Source organism: Triticum aestivum, chromosome 6A, assembly GCF_018294505.1.
Source record: "Triticum aestivum cultivar Chinese Spring chromosome 6A, IWGSC CS RefSeq v2.1, whole genome shotgun sequence".
NCBI lineage: Eukaryota > Viridiplantae > Streptophyta > Magnoliopsida > Poales > Poaceae > Triticum > Triticum aestivum.
This window is the reverse complement of record NC_057809.1, coordinates 408,155,570-408,174,492: the sequence shown is the minus strand read 5'-3', so window position 1 is coordinate 408,174,492 and position 18,923 is coordinate 408,155,570. Positions and strand designations below refer to the sequence as shown.

Below are 18,923 nucleotides of genomic sequence, written 5' to 3'. Positions count from 1 at the left end.
AATTGTGACGGGATTTCGACAATCTTTTTCCCTTTATTTTCTCGTCATTTTCATCGTCTCCGGTCACGGCGGCGCTCCTTCCGTCATCCCCGGTCACGAGCAAAGGTGCACCCGGTCACCATTGTGATTCCAATGAATGCCTGCGTTCCGGACCACACTATCGTGCCACTAGGAGAAAGATGGACGGAAGAACCTATTCAGATGAATAAATGCAAAGTCGTTGCTCATGGAGGAAGAATTTCCCCTACTTTCTCGACTATTTGTCACACACTTGCGTCGCTCGGGGTGAGATTGTATCAAATTACTTTTGCGAAGCATCCATCCTAGGTCCTAGTTAGCTCATGGATATCATCTAGTGACGAGAAGTCATCGTTCGCCGCGGGACAGGAGGAAGAGGGAAGAAGGGGGAGAGGCTTAAAGAGAACAGATGGAGATGCTCTTAAACCCGCAATAATAAAACTTCAGTGTGTGGTTACCTAGATTCACATCATCGCGTCTGAATAGCTGTAGTCTAACAACGCAGCTAGCGTAATACACCAACGGAAAAGTGGACAAAACTCTTGTTTCTTTTTGCTAAAGTGGCACCAAACTTAAAGTATGACCTTTCCTCTCCTTTCTTTTCATAAAGTACACCTCTGTTCAGTAATCAAGGAGCTAAAAAATGAAATGACCTTGTATTGCAAAATCTGATGTTGGCACTACACATACTACGGTGATTTCAGTGGAAGTCACAACACGCACTACCCAGATCATACAGGCGGTGGCGGCAGGTCCAGCAGGAGCCAGAAACCCACGCAACTATCGGAGTTGAGGTTCTCTTGGATGGCCAGGAAGTGCAGGCCGCCACAGGTCTTCTTCGCCGCCTCCCACGCTTCTGCCTCCTGCGTTGTAGCGGCGCTCTTCTGGTAGCCGGCGTAGACGTATCTGGTAGAAACCCCGGCTGACAGGATTAGGTTCGCTCTGCCGGTGTCAACCTCCATTGAACAGATCTCTAACCCATTCATCCAAGCTGCAGCAATTGAAGAAACAAAGATCTCAGAGCTGATCGACATGCATCTCACAAGAGAATAGGCTCAACAAAGAAACAGGAACATTGTGCAGGGGCTTCAGTCAGTTTTTTTTATTCATCTGACGCAACATGGGAACATTGCTTAAATGCTTAAAATATTTGACCTAGTGCGATGCTTGCATATTTGTTGTGTTTGTTGGTATAACTGGTCTGCCCAAAGCATTTCGCTGAATGTTATCAGACTCTTCAAACTACGCCTTTCCCACCTCAATTAATTTGCTACTGCTTAAAATCAACAGGTAGGAGTTATCAGACCCACTACTTAATGCAATCAACAGTACTCCTTCCGGTTCTTTTTACTTCGCATATTAAAGTTGTGTCAAGTCAAACGTTATAAACTTTGACCAAATTTATATTAAAGAATATCAACATCTACAATATCAAAAATATATACCATGAAACTACATTTCATAATGAATCCAATAATATTAATTTGACATTGTGAATGTTGATACTTTTTTCTATAAATTTGATCAAAATAGAGATGCTTTGACTTCGGACAAAACTTATATGTAGATTAAAAAGGACCGGAGGGAGTACATCACAGGTGACCAAAGTTTTGTTGCCTAACTACAATCAGAACCTAGCAGGTGCTACCTTATAACTAAATTTGGCACACGCTTACATCTAACCATTTATCTCGGCAAGTAGTAGTAGTATGACGACAGTATGAGCACAGAAACATACCGGCCAGAGGCTTGGCGCGCGAAGATTCCACGGCAACCCCAGGGACTAGTGTGGTTTCGTCGAGCTCGAACCCCAAGAGGTCCAAATCGAGCCCCGCCCCGAACGCGTACCTCCTCTCCAGCAACTCCACCTCCTCCCTCACATCTGAGCAACAAGCCAACACACTCAGAAGGCAGCAATTTCGCAGAGATGTTTAAATGTGGTACGTAGTAGAGAGGAACTAGTTGGTGGCGGCACTGACCGTCGAAGGGGAGCTGCACGAATGCCCACTTGTCGCCGAAGAGGTTGTCCGGCAGGTTGGTGGCGAAGGGGTTGTCGAGCGTGAGCAGCGGCTTGGTGCCCTTCTGGAAGCCGGGGTGGCGGCTGTAGACGGTCTCGTAGCGCTCCTCCAGCCAGAGCAGCAGGGAGACGCAGCGGCGGCTGGGCACGGCCTTGACCCCGAGGTCGTTGCAGGCGCGGGAGATGATGGTCTGCATCTGCGACCGGAAGAAGCGGGCGCGGTCCGGGAGCGGCACGCCGAGGGAGGAGGCCACGGAGGCGAGCGCGTCCCGGAGCGTCACGCTGTTGATGGACGTGTTGGGGAAGAAACGGGTGAACTGGAGCGACAGCGTCGCGTCGCACACCACCAGCTCCCACACCTTCTTGCCCCTGGCGTCCAGGATGGGCCGCGAGCAGAAGTCCACCTCCCACTCCCGGATCCCCTCCGCGTCCGCGTCCGGGTCCAGGTAGCACACCTCCGCCAGCGGGTCCAACTCCTCCTCACTCCCCTCACTCTCCTCGGCTGGCTCCTCCTCGTCCTCCGCGGTGTCCGCCGCGGCGGCCGTGGGGCTCTGCGAGGAGATGGACCGGCAGGGCCTCGGCGACGGCGTGGCCGGGACTAAGAGGCGGTAGTGCGCGTGGGGCCGCGCGACGGAGAAGGAGGGCTTCCCCGGCGGGTTGGGCAGGTGGAGGCTCCGGCGGAAGGCGATGCCGTGGCCGGCGACGATGGCAGTGGCGGTCGTCATGGCGCGCGCCCCTCCACGGCCACACACAGAAGCTAACGTTGGTCGCGGGCGCCAGTTGAGTGAGTTCGTTCACACATGGAGAAGCAAATCGGCTCGTGCCGACTCGGGGATGGGCCGGCCTAAGCCCACGTAGGACCCAAAAAGAAAAAACCTATGTGGACTCGGATAACCACGACGCGCAAGAGGATGGAGGAGTAAAAAGGGAAGAAGAAAAACTAGAGGGTGGAGTTGGACGGCTGCTGCAGTCCATAAAAAAAGGGAAGGAGCGCAGGAGAGGCGGTCGCGGGCAGCGAGAATGGCGTGCTCTCCCTCTCCCTCTCCCTCTCCCCGGCTGCTCCATCGGGCGTCTTCCTCTTCTCCGTTGCTCTCGGTCGGGCATGTGCGCTCGGCTCCGTCCTCCACGTTCGGGTATGCTCTTCCCATCACATCGATTCACTCTTGCTCTGCTCTGCTTGGGCGCTGCTCTGCTTCGGGTTCATGGCCGATTGCGCACTATGTTCATCTCCGCTTCGTGCTTCACTGAAGGCCGGAGTGAGCTGCTTCATGACGCCGACGTCCGTTTTTCCAGTCGGTTGTGGAGGTTGTGGCTGTTGCGGTGGTTAGCCCACAAGAAAATCGTTTTGTGATAAGTGGTTCTCTGTGGTAGTATGTTCCAAGTGCTCTGCGTGCATTTCGGATGAATTTTTATAGTGCTGTTCATTCTGTAGAATGTTAGTAGGTACGATTGCCTACTACCTACTCCGAGATAAGCTGCAAGCCCAAAACAACTTTTAGTAATAACAAAATAATCTATCAATATTGTAGAGCGATATGCTGGCCGCCACTTTCCTCTTTTGACCATAAAATAAATTTTACAGCATGTTGTATTAATGCCTTGGACTATTCGGTTTGCAATTCAAGTTAGAAACACGCCGGGTGGCAAACCAAATATACATCCTCTTGCCCATCCTTTCTGTAACAGTTTGTCTCTATTAAGCCAAGCACTAACCATCAGAAAGTTCTGATTTGGTGAGAGTTTATGTTTCAACCTGAATGCGTGTGGAGAAGGTGGGTGTAGATTACTCAACTGTATCAGTGTTCCAATGACTTATTTTCTTTATGTGTTTAAATTTAGCATCAATAGTATTTGCTGATGTGTCAGTTACACGCCTTTGTATTCGTAGATGGACCATCCAATGCAAGCAATCTGGACATATATTGTATGGAAGAAGCCATGTGACAAGCTTCCTGGCTCTTGCTAGTGCAGATGTATGCTCTTCTTTCTAGGCCATTTATTTTTGGGGTTTGAGTGGTGTTCTGAGTTTGGTAGGTTATACAATGTAAATTAATAGTGTAGAAAATGGAAATGATCACTGTTAACTAAGTGCAACATTATGTACTTCTGAATTTGTTCGAATATGATATTCTGGTTTTGGTATCAACTGTTCTATAAAATGTAGCATGATCCTCCGTCCTAATTCCCAAGCAGGAGGCTTTCTTGCTCTAGAAATTCTGCAACACTCTGACAGGGATCCTGAGAAAAATAATTAGCTTCTTTTTATTATAGTTGTAGCTGTATTACTCTTGGTATTATTGCTTGGTAGCTAAGAGGTGCGGAACTCATCAAATGAACCAGGCACCACAAGGCAAAGGAAGTTCAGGTCAGAAAGTGATAATGGTTGATCCACAGGAAGCTAAGCGCTTAGCAGTGAAACAAATGCAAGAAATTCGTGCCAGAGATAAGCTGAAGGTTCGTTACTTCTGTCCTGTAATTCTACTAATTAATCTCTCCTCCGAAGGAATATAGATATTTATGATTGTGGAATAAATATATTTTCTAAAACGAATAGAAGCAATGATGAAATGGGAAATTCTTTCAGTTGTTATTGGTAAAAGAAAACTAGGATAGTGCAGTCCACATGTCATAAGTTGTATTCCCTCATATTATCTAGTTATACAAACAGAAGTTTTGTGCAATAATATATACAGATCAAGAATTTGTTAAATGATGGAAACGAATGTCTCTCGAAATCCTGAGAGGAATCCTTCTATAGGGGATGCAAACTAACAAAAATATTTCTTAGCAACTTGAATCTGTTTCATTGTTACAGGAGAACCTTTTTCATTGTCCTTGTGATGTCAAGAGATGGTTGGTGCGGATATGGTCGTTGTTGTACTTCGTCGATCGCTGTTTTCATCGCTTTGGAGTTTTTCTTTTCTTTTTCCTCCGTCTTGGCATAGCTTCAGTCTTGTATGACTTTGCTCTTTGCTTGTGTGGTTCTTTGTGTGTACATCCTAGTTATGCAGAGGTTGGGTGTGTGCTCATTGTGTTTGTATCTCCTTTATGCTTCAATTTGAGTCAATAAAATCCAGCATTTGTCGGGAAAAAACAACTTGAATCAAAACATGGCTTTCCCCTAATTATATGCGGTTCTTTGTTTTGTCTTGATTTGCCATTTTCATGTCTACTTCATCTGTCAACCAAAATGTGACTGTGTGTCACAAAATGGAGGAAGCTAACCTAGTAAATAGATAAATGTGGATTGTAATGACATTCACATGGACCCCAATTAATCTTTCAAATTGCAACGCTTCAGTGCTGGACGTATGATTTTCTTTTATCATTTATGTAGTGTCTTATCGTGTTATTGGGGAAAATCTTAGGACCCGTATGCAATTGCATAATCGCTGGTTTTCTTTCCTTGAGCATATATGATTGCTTCTACAGTAATTTATTACCTTGATCTGTATTACTCCTGGAGAACCCATCTGTTGTATGCCCCTCTAAATTGCACAATCAGCACACATTTGATATGCTATTACTTGTATGTTTAATTTTTTTACCACATCATTGTTATCTTTTTTGCAGAAACGTCGTCAAGCAGAAGCTATTAACGGTGCATTGGCGGTGATAGGATTGACTGCTGCATTGATATTGGAAAGTCGGACAGGAAAGGGTATCCTGGGACAGGTACATAAGTTGAGCATAAAGAGGAAATGCATCTTAATTAGTAGACAGTAATATTCATTATAACCAAAAAAACGTTTTCTTCCAGAGAAATGCTGCAACTAGTTTATGTGTTATCCACCGAGAAACACCAAAATTGCTTACCAGAACGTTAAATAATGGTTCTACCCTACTAATACGTGATCTTGTGTTTGTACACTTCTGCAGCTAGCAGGATATCTGGCGGCTTTATCTAGTTTATTTGGGCAATAACTGTCACTCTTGGAAGAATTTTGTAACTTTCCTCGACCAGGAGAGCTCTAAGTCTTACTTGCTGGATCCAACCAATTTTCATATCTAATCCAAGCTGGATGTACAATAACGCTTAGATTTGCACGTGAAATGATCTACTCGGCTATTTTTCCTGGACTGAAAATCAAACGTTGTATTTATATTCTTTTCCATGTACTCAACATTCAACAACGTCTTCCCTTCCTTCTGAAAAACTGTACTAAATAGTTTCCCATGATTCTGTTTAGCAGCTTGGTAGTAGTTCGATCCACCGGTCATATATATGCCACGATTTTAGATTGGCTCCCTTGAATTTTCTTTTGCGGTTGGTGCCACTGTTAATTTTGGTAGCTCAGGTAAATTGTGTATATGATGTTGCTCTGGTAGTAAAGTTTACTGCTTCATTTTTGTTATATATAAGGTACTCCATCTGTAAACTAATATAAAATCTTTTAGATCACTACTACATATATAAATGGCATGTGCTTTGATCTGCAGTACTCTCCATCAGGATACATGGAATCTATTTTGACTGATTAAGATAAAATTCTACTGAAGTAGGGGAGAGAGGGGTGGCCGCTGAGATAGAGAACTGACCTGTGGTGCTGTATTCCTTTGGGGTTAGGGTTTTTGTAGGGGGGCAACACATATATAGGTTGTTGGGTTACATGGGCCACATTGGCCTAAAGCGTGGACACACACTGAAGCACAGAGAAGATACAACCCAGCACTCCCCCTCAAGAAGGATGATAAATATCTATCATGTCCATCTTGTCACAAGCAAGATTACTTGTGACAAGGCCACCTCTTCAACGCCTCCCCTATTGTCAGCGAGGCCTCGTCGGATGCCGTGGTGTTCCTCTGCTGCTGGCACCTCTGGAAACGACGGAATGTCGTTGTCTTCCGAGATGCCATGCCATCTCTAACTGCCACTGTGAGAGCGTGTCGCAACGATGTTGCGCTCTGGCAAGGCAGGTTCAAACACGAGCATGTCCCCACATCGATGTTTGGCTGCGTATTCTGGTTCTCAGAAAGCTGCCCTGAGCGGCCTTGTTTCTTGATTCTTGATCAGGAGCTATAGTTCTATTTGCTGCAAAAAATCCTGGCATGCCCCCCTTGTATGCTGTAAAATATACTCTGGGTCGACCCTGAAGCAAATACGCCCTAGAGGCAATAATAAAGTTGTTATTTATATTTTCTTATATCATGATAAATGTTTATTATTCATGCTAGAATTGTATTAATCGGAAACTTGATACATGTGTGGATACATAGATAAAACACAGTGTCCCTAGTATGCCTCTACTAGACTAGTTTGTTAATCAAAGATGGTTAAGTTTCCTAACCATAGACATGTGTTGTCATTTGATGAACGGGATCACATCATTAGGAGAATGATGTGATGGACAAGACCCATCTGTTAGCTTAGCATAATGATCGTTAAGTTTTATTGCTATTGCTTTCTTCATGACATATACATATTCCTTTGACTATGAGATTATGCAACTCCCGAATACCGGAGGAATGCCTTATGTGCTATCAAACGTCACAATGTAACTGGGTGATTATAAAGATGCTCTACAGGTATCTCCGAAGGTGTTTGTTGGGTTGGCATAGATCGAGATTAGGATTTGTCACTCCGAATATCGGAGAGGTGTCTCTGGGCCCTCTCGGTAATGCACATCATGATAAGCCTTGCAAGCAATGTGACTAATGAGTTAGTTGCGAGATGATGCATTACGGAACGAGTAAAGAGACTTGCTGGTAACGAGATTGAACTAGGTATGAAGATACCGACGATCGAATCTCGGGCAGGTAACATATCGATGACAAAGGGAATGACGTATTGTCATTACGGTTTGATCGATAAAGATCTTCATAGAATATGTAGGAACCAATATGAGCATCCAGATTCCGCTGTTGGTTATTGACCGGAGAGGTGTCTCGGTCATGTCTACATAGTTCTCGAACCCGTAGGGTCCGCACGCTTAACATTCGATGACGATTTGTATTATGAGTTATTGTGATTTGGTGATCGAATGTTGTTCGGAGTCCCAGATGAGATCACGGACATGACGAGGAGTTTCAAAATGGTCGAGAGGTAAAGATTGATATATTGGATGATAGTATTTGGATACCGAAAATGTTTCGGATTGTATCGGGTACATATCGGAGTATCGAGGGGTTACCGGAACCCCCGGGGGGAAGATATGGGCCATATGGGCCATAGGAGGGAGGCAAGTCAGCCCACAAGGGGTGGCGCCCCCCCCCCCCAAAGGGAGGAGTCCGAATTGAACTAGGGGAGGGGGCAGCGCCCCCTTTCCTTCTCCTCCTCTCCTCTTTCCCCCTTTCCCCCTTCGATAAAAGGAAGGGGCGAATCCTACTAGGAGCCCAAGTGGGACTCCTCCCACTTGGGGCGCACCTAGGGTGGGCCTCCTCCCCTCTCCCTCCTTTATATACGGGGGTGGGGGCGCCTCTAACACACATCAATTGTTCCAAGTCGTGTGCGGCACCCCCTCCACAGTTTACTCCTCCGGTCATATTCACATAGTGCTTAGGCGAAGCCCTGCGCGGATCACTTCACCATCACCGTCACCACGCCATCGTGCTGCCGGAATTCTCCCTCGACACTTTGCTGGATCAAGAGTTCGAGGGACGTCATCAAGCTAAACGTGTGCAGAACTCAGAGGTGCCGTACGTTCGGTGCTTGATCGGTTGAATCGAGAAGACGTTCGACTACATCAACCGCGTTAAACTAACGCTTCCGCTTTTGGTCTACGAGGGTATGTGGACACACTCTCCCCCTCTCGTTGCTATGCATCTCCTAGATAGATCTTGCGTGAGCGTAGGAATTTTTTTGAAATTGCATGCTACGTTTCCCTTCAGTGGCATCCGAGCCAAGTCTATGCGTAGATGATATGCACGAGTAGAACACAAAGAGTTGTGGGTGATGATAGTCATACTGCTTACCACCAACGTCTTATTTTGATTTGGCAGTATTGTTGGATGAAGCGGCCTGGACCAACCTTACATGACCACGTTCATGAGACCGGTTCCACCGACAGACATGCAACTTGTTTTGCATAAAGGTGGCTGGCGGGTGTCTGTTTCTCCAACTTCAGTTGAATCGAATTTGACTACGGCCGGTCCTTGTTGAAGGTTAAAACAGCAAACTTGACGAAACATCATTGTGGTTTTGATGCATAGGTAAGAACGGTTCTTACTAGAAGCCCATAGCAGCCACGTAAAACTTGCAATAAAAATGTAGAGGATGTCTAACTTGTTTTTGTAGGGCATGTTGTGATGTGATATGGTCAAGACATGATGTGATATATGTTGTTGTATGAGATGATCATGTTTTGGAAAAGTTATCGACAACTGACAGGAGCCTTATGGTTGTCGCTTTATTGTATGAAATGCAATCGCCATGTAATTGATTTACTTTTATCACTATGCATTAGCGATAGTTGTAGAAGCAATAGTTGGCGAGACGATGACGACGCTACAATGGAGATCAAGGTGTCAAGCCAGTGACGATGGAAATCATGACGGTGCTTTGGAGATGGGGATCAAAGGCACAAGATGATGATGGCCATATCATGTCACATATTTTGATTACATGTGATGTTTATCTTTTATGCGTCTTATTTTGTTTAGTACGGCGGTAGCATTATAAGATGATCCCTCATTAAAATTTCAAGGTATAAGTGTTCTCCCTGAGTATGCACCGTTGCGACAGTTCATCGTGCCGAGACAACACGTGATGATCGGGTGTGATAAGCTCTACGTTCACATACAACGGGTGCAAGACAGTTTTGCACGTGCGGGATACTTGGGTTAAACTTGGTGAGCCTAGCATGTACAGACATGGCCTCGGAACATTGGAGACCGAAAGGTCGAACTTGAATCATATAGTAGATATGATCAACATAGAGATGTTCACCATTGAAAACTACTCCATCTCACGTGATGATCGGACATGGTTTAGTTGATATGGATCACATGATCATTTATATGACTCGAGGGATGTCTATCTAAGTGGGAGTTCTTAAGTAATATGATTAATTGAACTTAATTTATCATGAACTTAGTCCTGGTAGTTTTTGCATATTGTAAAACAGTAAGACGCAGCTAGCTAGGAGCCTCCACAGCTATTTGATGCTCTAAGCCGTCAGATCTTGTGTACGAATGCGCTGGATTTGTTCAGCCGTCCAGGTCGTTACGCACGTACCAAGCGTCGTTTCACGGGCCGCTGCTCCGCATATTTAGCTGCAGTTTCCATCAGTAATTGGGTTGTGAGATAGAAGGCCCAGCTTCATCCCAACGTGCAAAGCAGGCAGGTCATCCGGGTCTCTTCGTCTATCCCCGAGCGGTGGCGCAATCCCTATCCCCGAGCTCCTCTGTTCGTCGCCATCCTTTGTCTCGGTGGCGAGCTTCTGAAGCACGTCTGCTTAGGCATCGGCACCTTCCACTGCCCCTCTACTCTTCCTCTGCCGGCCCCCATGGTGGGTTCCTTCTTTACCTTTTTTATGTCGTTCCTGTAGCGTTCTTCATGGCAGTTTAGGCGGCCACACGCGCCATTGGCATCCATCTCCGATTGTCTTTCTCCAGTGTCTTCCAACATGCCATTTAGCCCTTGCAGCTGTAACGCGCGTCCCTCCCCGTTTCATACCTGAGATACCTCTTCGTACGACCCTCCCTGGATGGCGAAGGAGATTCGACAGAGCCGATCATGACCCAAAGAGAAAAATCGTAGTTAGTCCCCAGCGCTTGATCCTTCTTTTACGCCGCAGGATCAGCATCCCCTCTCCTTTCGTGCCTGCCCAGCAAGGTACGCGAACAACGTCTCTGCACCAACAGACTGTAGAGATTAGATTCTGAACAGCAACATCTAATTTTATGTTTGATTTATTGATAATTTCAGCTCGCTTGATAATCTCCAGGGAGGATGAAGTTGTTGATTTATTGTGCTGATGTGTGATGAGCATCTCGAGAGGATGTAGTTGGAACAGTCGGTGTACTGTTTCTTATGGAAGATTCGTTTACTTTGTTCCTCAATCCTAGAGGGCAAGGTTTTAGTAATTTATCTTCTATAATGGATAAGATCAGAAGCTTAACTTGGAACATTGGAATTCATGTACTCCCTCCGTAAAGAAATATAAGAGTGTTTAGATCACTATTTTAGTGTTCTAAACGCTCTTATATATCTTTACAGAGGGAGTATTATGCATAGTTGTTTACGTGCATCAACTTTATTGGCTATATAGGAATTTACTATCAGATTATGTGGGCTTATTTTCTTTGTGAAATTGTTCCTTGATACTTTAGCAATCTCCATGGGATCAGTTTTATAAGTTCAGTTTGGTGCTACTATTTGTTGGCTATCTGATCAAATGCTCATGTACTTTAAAGATTTACCATGTGTGTGTTTTTTGTTCCGGTGCATTGCATGTTTTAGTACACTTAAATTCTTGATATGGTTTATAGCTAGGACATTAATTAGGTGGTGCAAGCCATTTTATGAGGTCGTTGTTGATAGCAATGTTATGTTCAACTTTGAGAGCCAATCTTCTTTTATCCATATTCAACTTTTGCTTGTCACATATTCATCTCTTGTTGGGTAAGCTTATGAGTTGATCTTACATTTTGCAGGATTTTGATGTTTGTGCTTTCGAGAGGTCCTGAAAGTGCGTTATATCGACTAGAGGGGGGTGAATAGGCGATTTTTATGAAAGTCTTCAAAACGTGGGAGTTATGAAGACAAACAGCGAAGATTTTGCCTATTACTATGCAGCGGAAGTTAGATTACACTAGGAAAGCCATGGTCAAGTATTCAATAGAGTGAAAACACAAAGACAAACGGTTGCAGTGTAATAAGGATCAGGTAGGAAGAAGTTATGAAGCCAAACAGATCATACATTCACGTTGTGAAGACAAAAGATAGAGCAAGCATGCAATGGCTTCACAATGAGTAACAGTAAGAAAAAGGAAGTGAAGATGAAACCGGTGACTCGTTGAAGACAATGATGTGTTGGACCAGTTCCAGTTGCTGTGACAACTGTACGTCTGGTTGGAGCGGCTAGGTATTTAAACCTTAGGACACACAGTCCCGGACACCCAGTCCTGAACACGCAGCTCAGGACACCAAGTCCTCACCGTATTCTCCTTGAGCTAAGGTCACATAGTCCTCGCCCAATCACTCTGGTAAGTCTTCAAGGTAGACTCCCAAACCTTCACAGACTTCGTTCACTGGCAATCCACAATGTCTCTTGGATGCTCTGAACGCGACGCCTAACCGTCTGGAGGATTCACAGTCCTCAAGTGTAATAAGTCTTCAGATCACACAGACAAGAAGACTTAAGTGATGCCCAATGTTCTCTGGCTCTGGGTGGTTAGGGCTTTTCTCCTCGCTAGGAATTTTCTCTCAAAGGCTTCGAGGTGGGTTGCTCTCAAACGACAAAAGCCGTGCACTGAAATCTGAGCAGCCAACCGTTTATGGTTGTAGGGGGTGGGCTATTTATAGCCACTTGGCAACCCGACCTGATTTGTCCGAAATGACCCTGGGTCACTAAGGAACTGACACGTGTCTCAACGGTCAGATTTCAAACTCTCATGGCAACTTTACTTGGGCTACAAGCAAAGCTGACTTGTCCGGCTCTGGACAAGATTCGCTCTCATTGTCTTCACTCGAAGACATAGGTTTTTGGTTTAGGCATCACTTCAGTCATTCTGACTGGTTCTCCTGGACCCCACTTAACAGTACGGTGGTTCCTATGACTCAACACAAAAGAAAAAGAACTACGAAAGATCTAAGTCTTCGAGCTCCATAGGCTTCATAACGTGTCTTCTTTTGTCATAGTCTTCAATGTGAATATCTTCATATACCACCTTTGGCTTCAATGTCTTCATACATTTTTAGGGGTCATCTCTGGTAGTAAAACCGAATCAATGAGGGACTTCTACCTGTGTTATCCTGCAATTCTCACAAACACATTAGTCCCTCAACTAGGTTTGTCGTCAATACTCCAAAACCAACTAGGGGTGGCACTAGATGCACTTACAATCTCCCCCTTTTTGGTGATTGATGACAAACTAGTTGAAGTTTTCAACGGGGAATATAGTCTGTGAAATTGTAAAGGATAAGGAATTGTCTTCATAAGTTGCAAGGGCTCCCCCTGAAGATGTGCATATAAGTTAATTTGCTTTTGGAATGCAAATGCACATGGCAGGTTGTACTTGTGGAGATCCACTTCAGCTTATGATGACAATCCACTATGCATGTGAAAGTATATGAAGATAATGACATGCATAATGGAAAATGGACGTCTGCGGAATGAGATAAGTGCGGAATTTATCGTCGCACATGCGGAATTTATCTTCGCAAAACAGGGTGGCAAACAAGTAGCAGACGACCATCGAGTTTTAGTGTTACAACTCAAAGAACCAAATGAAGCAAAAACGAGAGTTGTAAGCACGAAGCAAAATATAGCAAAACATAAAGCACCCGCCCATATGGACCCGCTTGAAGACTATCAACCCATATGCTTCTCCCCCTTTTGTCAGCAAGGACCAAAAAGGTTTGAAGACATAGAGTGTCTACTCGTTCCCAGGAGCAGCAGGGTCGTTGGAGGTGTTTGGCGGTGCAGAAGAGCTTGGAGGTGCTGAAGCAGGTGGCGGTGATGTAGCATCGTCTTCTTCATCAATGATTCTGGCAGTGACTGTGGCAGCAGATGAAGAAAACTCAGAGTCTTCAAGTGATGGTGTGTTGCGCATCACAGCCCTTCTAGGAGGTGTGGTGTCAAACTTGAATCGCTCAGTGAAGCCATCCTCTTCAAGTTCAGCTTCAGTACACATCATTGAGAGCCCTTTCCATGTACGACGACAGGTTTCATGAGTGACGAAAGCATTCTTGGTGGCAAGATTTCGAAGACGATTAACATCCACCAAGAGGCTTTTCATCTGACGCTTTAGCCAGTCGTGATGCCTATCTTGTTTTTGATGAAGGGCCACAAGAAGCTCTCGGTCATTGAGAACACGAGCGCGCTTCTTGGGTCTTGAAGCAGTTGCACTATCAGTGGCTTCAGTTGAAGCAGGGTGTGGCGCACGTGTAGTGCCAGCCAAAGGATACACCCTGGAGATGGCTTCAACACCTTCATCGTTCTGAGTGAAGCTCTGGTGTTCTGCATTCTGAAGACTCAACGGTTGCTTGGCAGGCTCAGGATATATAGCTTCAACAGAGGTATCCACATCTGGCAAGAAGATCCGATGGTTGCGGGCTGAGGGCTGATATGAGATCGCAGAGTGAAGCTTGATCAGTCTCATTACCCAAGGAGCATAGAACTTTAAACCAAACAGATCTGAGCCTGATGCAGCGAGTTGGCGTATGAAGAAATCCTGTGCGTTGAAGCATTTGCCATGAAGGATACAGAATATCAGAGTCTTCATTGCACCCTCAATCTTGGCATTTGGAGAGTGCCCTTTAATAGGCCAGAGAGTCCGCCGGATAATGTGATAGATTGTTCTGGGCAGGTACTCAAAGTCTTCAACGAAGAACTCTGTTGGATAAGGAGCATCGAGAGGCAGTGGCTTCATCATGGAGAGCATCTGACTCATATTTGGTTCAGGCCTCTGGAATATGCTCTCAAGAGCTTCAGTGTGTAGTGGACAACCTTCCTCGAAGAGTTCGCCAGGAGTGGGCAGGCCGGTGAGCTCAATGATATCGAATGCATTGGCTTCGTGATGGACATTGCCGGTCATCCACTCCAGGGCCCAAGTCTTCGGATCTCTGTTGTATCCCTTGATGTGTAGAGTGGCATAGAATTGCAACAGAAGCTCTTCATTCCAGTGCTCTTCATCAGTTATAAACTGCAGCAGACCCACTTGCTTGAAGCAATCCAGCGCTTCCTCTAAGCAGGGCAGACCAGCAATGGCTTCAACATCAAGGCGCTTGTGCGGGAAGATGCGACCTTGGTTGTATAGGATGCATGAATAGTAGCTGCGCTGAGGATAGCTCCAGAACCTATCTGATGAAATCCTTTCCCTTGAATAGGGGTTCTTGGAGCTGTTGAAGAACGTATTGTCTGCCTTGAAGCTATTGATGTCAAAGGAGCCAGGTGCTGATGCAGGACCTGGGAACCTTGGCAGCCTTGGGACTGGCTTCTGGACATGAGGCCTGTGCTCAACATGGTAATCAAATTGAGGACCTGCAGCAGACTCAGGAACAGAAGTGTCTGGATCAGTAGCTTCGCTGTCTGCTGAAGCTTTTGGTGGGGAGGGCTCCACATTGGCTTCAGTGTTGGTTGTGGCAGCCTCAACATTTTCAGCCTCCGCTTGACTAGCTGGAGGGTCAGTCACAAGCACGTTCTCCTGGAGAACTGCTTCTTGGTGTAGCGGGGGAGTGGGATCTTGTGGTACTTCTTCATTTTCTTCGGCTGATGCAGCCGGAATGTCTTCAGCATAGACTTGAGGCCTTGGACCTTTGCGAAGCCTGCGGAACGCAGACGACGCTTGTGGGGTTGGAGTGGGCTGGGCCTCAAAGTCTTCTTCCTCTTGAGGGCGATCCGCCCATGACGCATCTTGTGCAATTGGCGTCAGAGGACGACCAATGCTGATGAGCTCGCTTTGTTCATACTGAGGAAGGGCTGCATCATCTTGTACATTGTCCTGATGACCAATGTCTTCAGCAGCAATGGGGTCGGCTGCTGGTATGTTTTCAGCTTCAGGAGCCTCTGTGGAAGCAGGCTCATGAACCGTCAGTTGACGTTCTGCGTTCGGGTGCACCATAGCAATAGGTTCAACTATCAAGGGCTCTGTGGGAGCAGCCCAAGATTTTTTGATCTTTCTCTTCTTCTTGCTGGGGGCAGTAGGAGAGGCTTCAGAGCTCTTCCTCTTCCTGGCTTCAGCCTCAGCAGTTCTTGTCTTCTTGAGCTCTGAAGCTGTTGACCGGCTCTTTGGCTTCGAGCCAGTCGTTGCAGTTGGGAAGACAATTGGAACTGCTTCTTGCCTTGGTGCCTCTGGTTCAGCTGGAACAGTCTTCTTCTTTTTCTTTGTGGCCATCTTGGGGTCGATGCCAGGACGCCCAAGTGCCTTGTGCTTCTCAGCCTCATTGTAGGCCTGCACACATCTTTCTGCCAGAGACTTCATCCGCTCACGTGAACCTTGAGCTTCTGCATGCTTCTTCAGAAAGTTTTCCTTAAGTTCATGCAACATGGTCTTGAAGCTCTTCACTTCTTGCACGCTGAGCTTGGCCATATGCTTCTTGAACTGAGCCTTTTCATGATCAATTTTCTGCTTCAGTTCAACTATGCGCTGGGCAATAGCAAGTTCTGAAGCAATAGCGCCTTGGAATGCGACGCTGAGGCCAACGGGCAGCTGCAGATCTTCGAAGCTGATGTCTGGTGAGGCAAACCATTCGTCGATGAAATTGTGGATGATGGCGACATCAAAGAGAGGCAAATTGTTGAAGATTTCAGCTTCTTCTTTGCTTTTGATGAGCTGCTCTAGAGCGTCATCTCCAAGATCTTCATCACTTGACAGATCTATGGCTTCGCTGCGCAGGATGGCAGCAGCTGTGAGCTCTTTGCCGGTGTGTGGCTGAGGCACTTTGGCCTTCTGGGGCTTGGAGACGCGGGATACGTCTTCAGACTGCACACTGTCTTCAGGAGGTGCAGTTGCCAATGGCTTCGCCCTTGAGATTTTTGAGGAAGGGGCCGGCTTTGAAGCTTTTGGCTTCTTTGATTGCTTTGGCTTCGGTACAGCAGGAGCTTCATCAGACTCAGAGTCAGCTGGAGGGTCATTCACGGCAGTCCCTTGGACTAGGATGTGGGTGATGAGGCCTTCAAGGTTGGCAAACGGACCGATGATATTGGGTTCGGCGTCGCGTGTGCCATCTGCCCTTGGTGCGGAGGGACCAGGGTTGAAGTCTAACCCAAATTTCTTCTTGTTCTGCTTCGCTGATTGTTGGGCAAACTGGAAGTTGCGCTTGAATAGATTGTCGTCACGACACCAGAGTAGTGACGACGGATGTGCATCATCAGGCTGTGGTCCTCGGACCATGCATGGGTAGAAGCCTTGAGCAATGGCTTCATCTCTGGTCCTGGGTATGAGATTCTTGTAAATGATGTCCCCCCACGGTTTCTTGATGGCACTTTTCTCAGCATACTCTTGGGTGACGAAGCGGTATTTGAACCATTGTTCAGCCCAATAGCGTCGAATCCATTGGATTCGAGTCTTGCGCTGCCCATAATTCTCTTCAGGATTTGTTTTATATATTTCTGCCAGGTCTTCAGGCAGATCTTTGGAAGTTCCTTCACGTCTCTGTCTGCCCCCCTTCCTTGCCGCTGCTTCTGAAGCCATAAACTTTAAATTGAAAGGCTTCAAAGGCTTTCTTTTGCTGGACCAATAGGAACTGGCTTCAGGAGAGTTTATGTGATGCTGTAGGAATTCTGCAAATGAATGCAGACTATGAGAACCGAAGGATTCTCCCACGGACATGTACCTGTGACAACATTAAGGTGCGAGGGAAGGGGAAGAGGTCATATGCATTCTCAGAAGGTTTTGAAGATTAATCAGTTTAGAAGACATTGACCTCATCGTGCGAAGACATTCACTCATAGATAAAAAGTTGGTTCCAGATTTGTACGAACCCACAGATCAGTACAAGTGAGGAATCTAACTACTTCATGAAGCACAAGTGAATATACTAGGCATGTTATGAGATGCAGATTGAGAGATCTAACTTGTGTGAAGATAAACTTTTATGGTAGAAAGTGACAGAACCATGAGATCAAAAGAGGCTGTAAAAAGAAGTTTTATTTACCACACTTGGAACTGCTAGACGGAAGTGGGAGATGATGCCGAGCAGTTCAGTCCTCCGTGCCCTAACTTGGCGACGGAAGACACCTACGGCGACGGCGGAGAGAACGATGTCCGCGGTCGGCGTGAGGACGGCGTCGGAGAGGTTGCGGCAGCGAAGCGCTTCGTCGCCGGCGTCGTCGAGAGCTAGCGGTGGCGCTAGGGTTCGTGCGAGGGTGGAAGAAGGAGATAATGACCGCGGTAAGTGTGAATTTATAGGCACAGGGGCGGCACTGTGCTATTACACAGGTGCCCCTGGCGATTCGCATCTGAGGAACGCGTGGCCTGTTTGCGGAAGTTTGGGGTTTGTTCCACGTCCCACGCACGCCTGGATTGTCGGGCGGTCGTTCCTGCTTCTCCGGATTTTATGTGGAGGAATGAGCATTGAAAACGGACTTTATGGTTGTCTCTATATCTTCTGCTGACAAGGACGCAGTGAAGACATTCGACAGTTTCAATAGAATGCATATGACTTGGAGAGATAGAATTTGAGATAGAAAGCATAGAGAGATTAGGGTCCGATCACATTCACTTAGTTCAAAAGATTCAACCAAGAAGACATAGCTATAAGTGAATGCTGTAGAGGACAGAACACTAGTATGTATATATCTATATAATCAACGTAGTGAAGATAATCATGAAGACATGTTAAGTTCGAAGCCAAACCAAATGTGAAGATATTGCAAGGTAACGCCATGAGTGAAACACTTCAAAATAGAACGTTTGGTGGTGGCGTTACCCACCGTATAGGAAGTATTAGACCCAGACACGGCGCACAATTATCGTGGCGCTCCGAAGTCAAATTCCACATTAATGTATTCACACTTAGAATGTATGTCTTCATTGATTGAAGATATACTTTACTTTGTGCGTTGCACATCTAAGTCGTCATATGCATAAGTGTTAGGATGTGTGCCTGATCACAGGACATTTGAGGATTCCAGGATATTTAGCTCACACCGTAACTTGCAAAATCTCTTCTCATCCAAGGGCTTGGTGAAGATATCTGCCAATTGTTCTTCAGTGTTGACGTGTATGATATCAATGTCTTCCTTCACAACATGATCTCTGAGAAAGTGATGACGAATTCCAA

At 46.0% G+C, this 18,923-nt stretch overlaps 2 protein-coding genes across 3 annotated transcripts; one reads left to right on the top strand and one right to left on the bottom strand.

The window, feature by feature from the left end:
* Nucleotides 1-590: 590 nt before the first annotated feature.
* Nucleotides 591-2,853, bottom strand: LOC123127674 (protein TAB2 homolog, chloroplastic). The gene is made up of 3 exons (XM_044547456.1): nt 1,998-2,853; nt 1,757-1,900; nt 591-1,009 (listed from the first exon to the last, which is right to left on the bottom strand). The coding sequence occupies exons 1-3, from the start codon at nt 2,758-2,760 to the stop codon at nt 750-752; spliced, it is 1,167 nt and encodes a 388-aa protein (XP_044403391.1). The 5' UTR covers nt 2,761-2,853; the 3' UTR covers nt 591-749.
* Nucleotides 2,854-2,944: 91 nt separating this feature from the next.
* Nucleotides 2,945-6,169, top strand: LOC123127676 (uncharacterized). 2 transcript variants are annotated; one of them, XM_044547458.1, is made up of 5 exons: nt 2,945-3,168; nt 3,924-4,008; nt 4,376-4,489; nt 5,609-5,710; nt 5,915-6,169. In XM_044547458.1, the coding sequence occupies exons 1-5, from the start codon at nt 3,056-3,058 to the stop codon at nt 5,957-5,959; spliced, it is 459 nt and encodes a 152-aa protein (XP_044403393.1). In that variant the 5' UTR covers nt 2,945-3,055; the 3' UTR covers nt 5,960-6,169. The 2 variants fall into 2 exon arrangements, with proteins under 2 accessions (XP_044403393.1, XP_044403392.1); XM_044547457.1 differs by having other exon boundaries at nt 2,951-3,168; nt 4,367-4,489.
* Nucleotides 6,170-18,923: the final 12,754 nt, after the last annotated feature.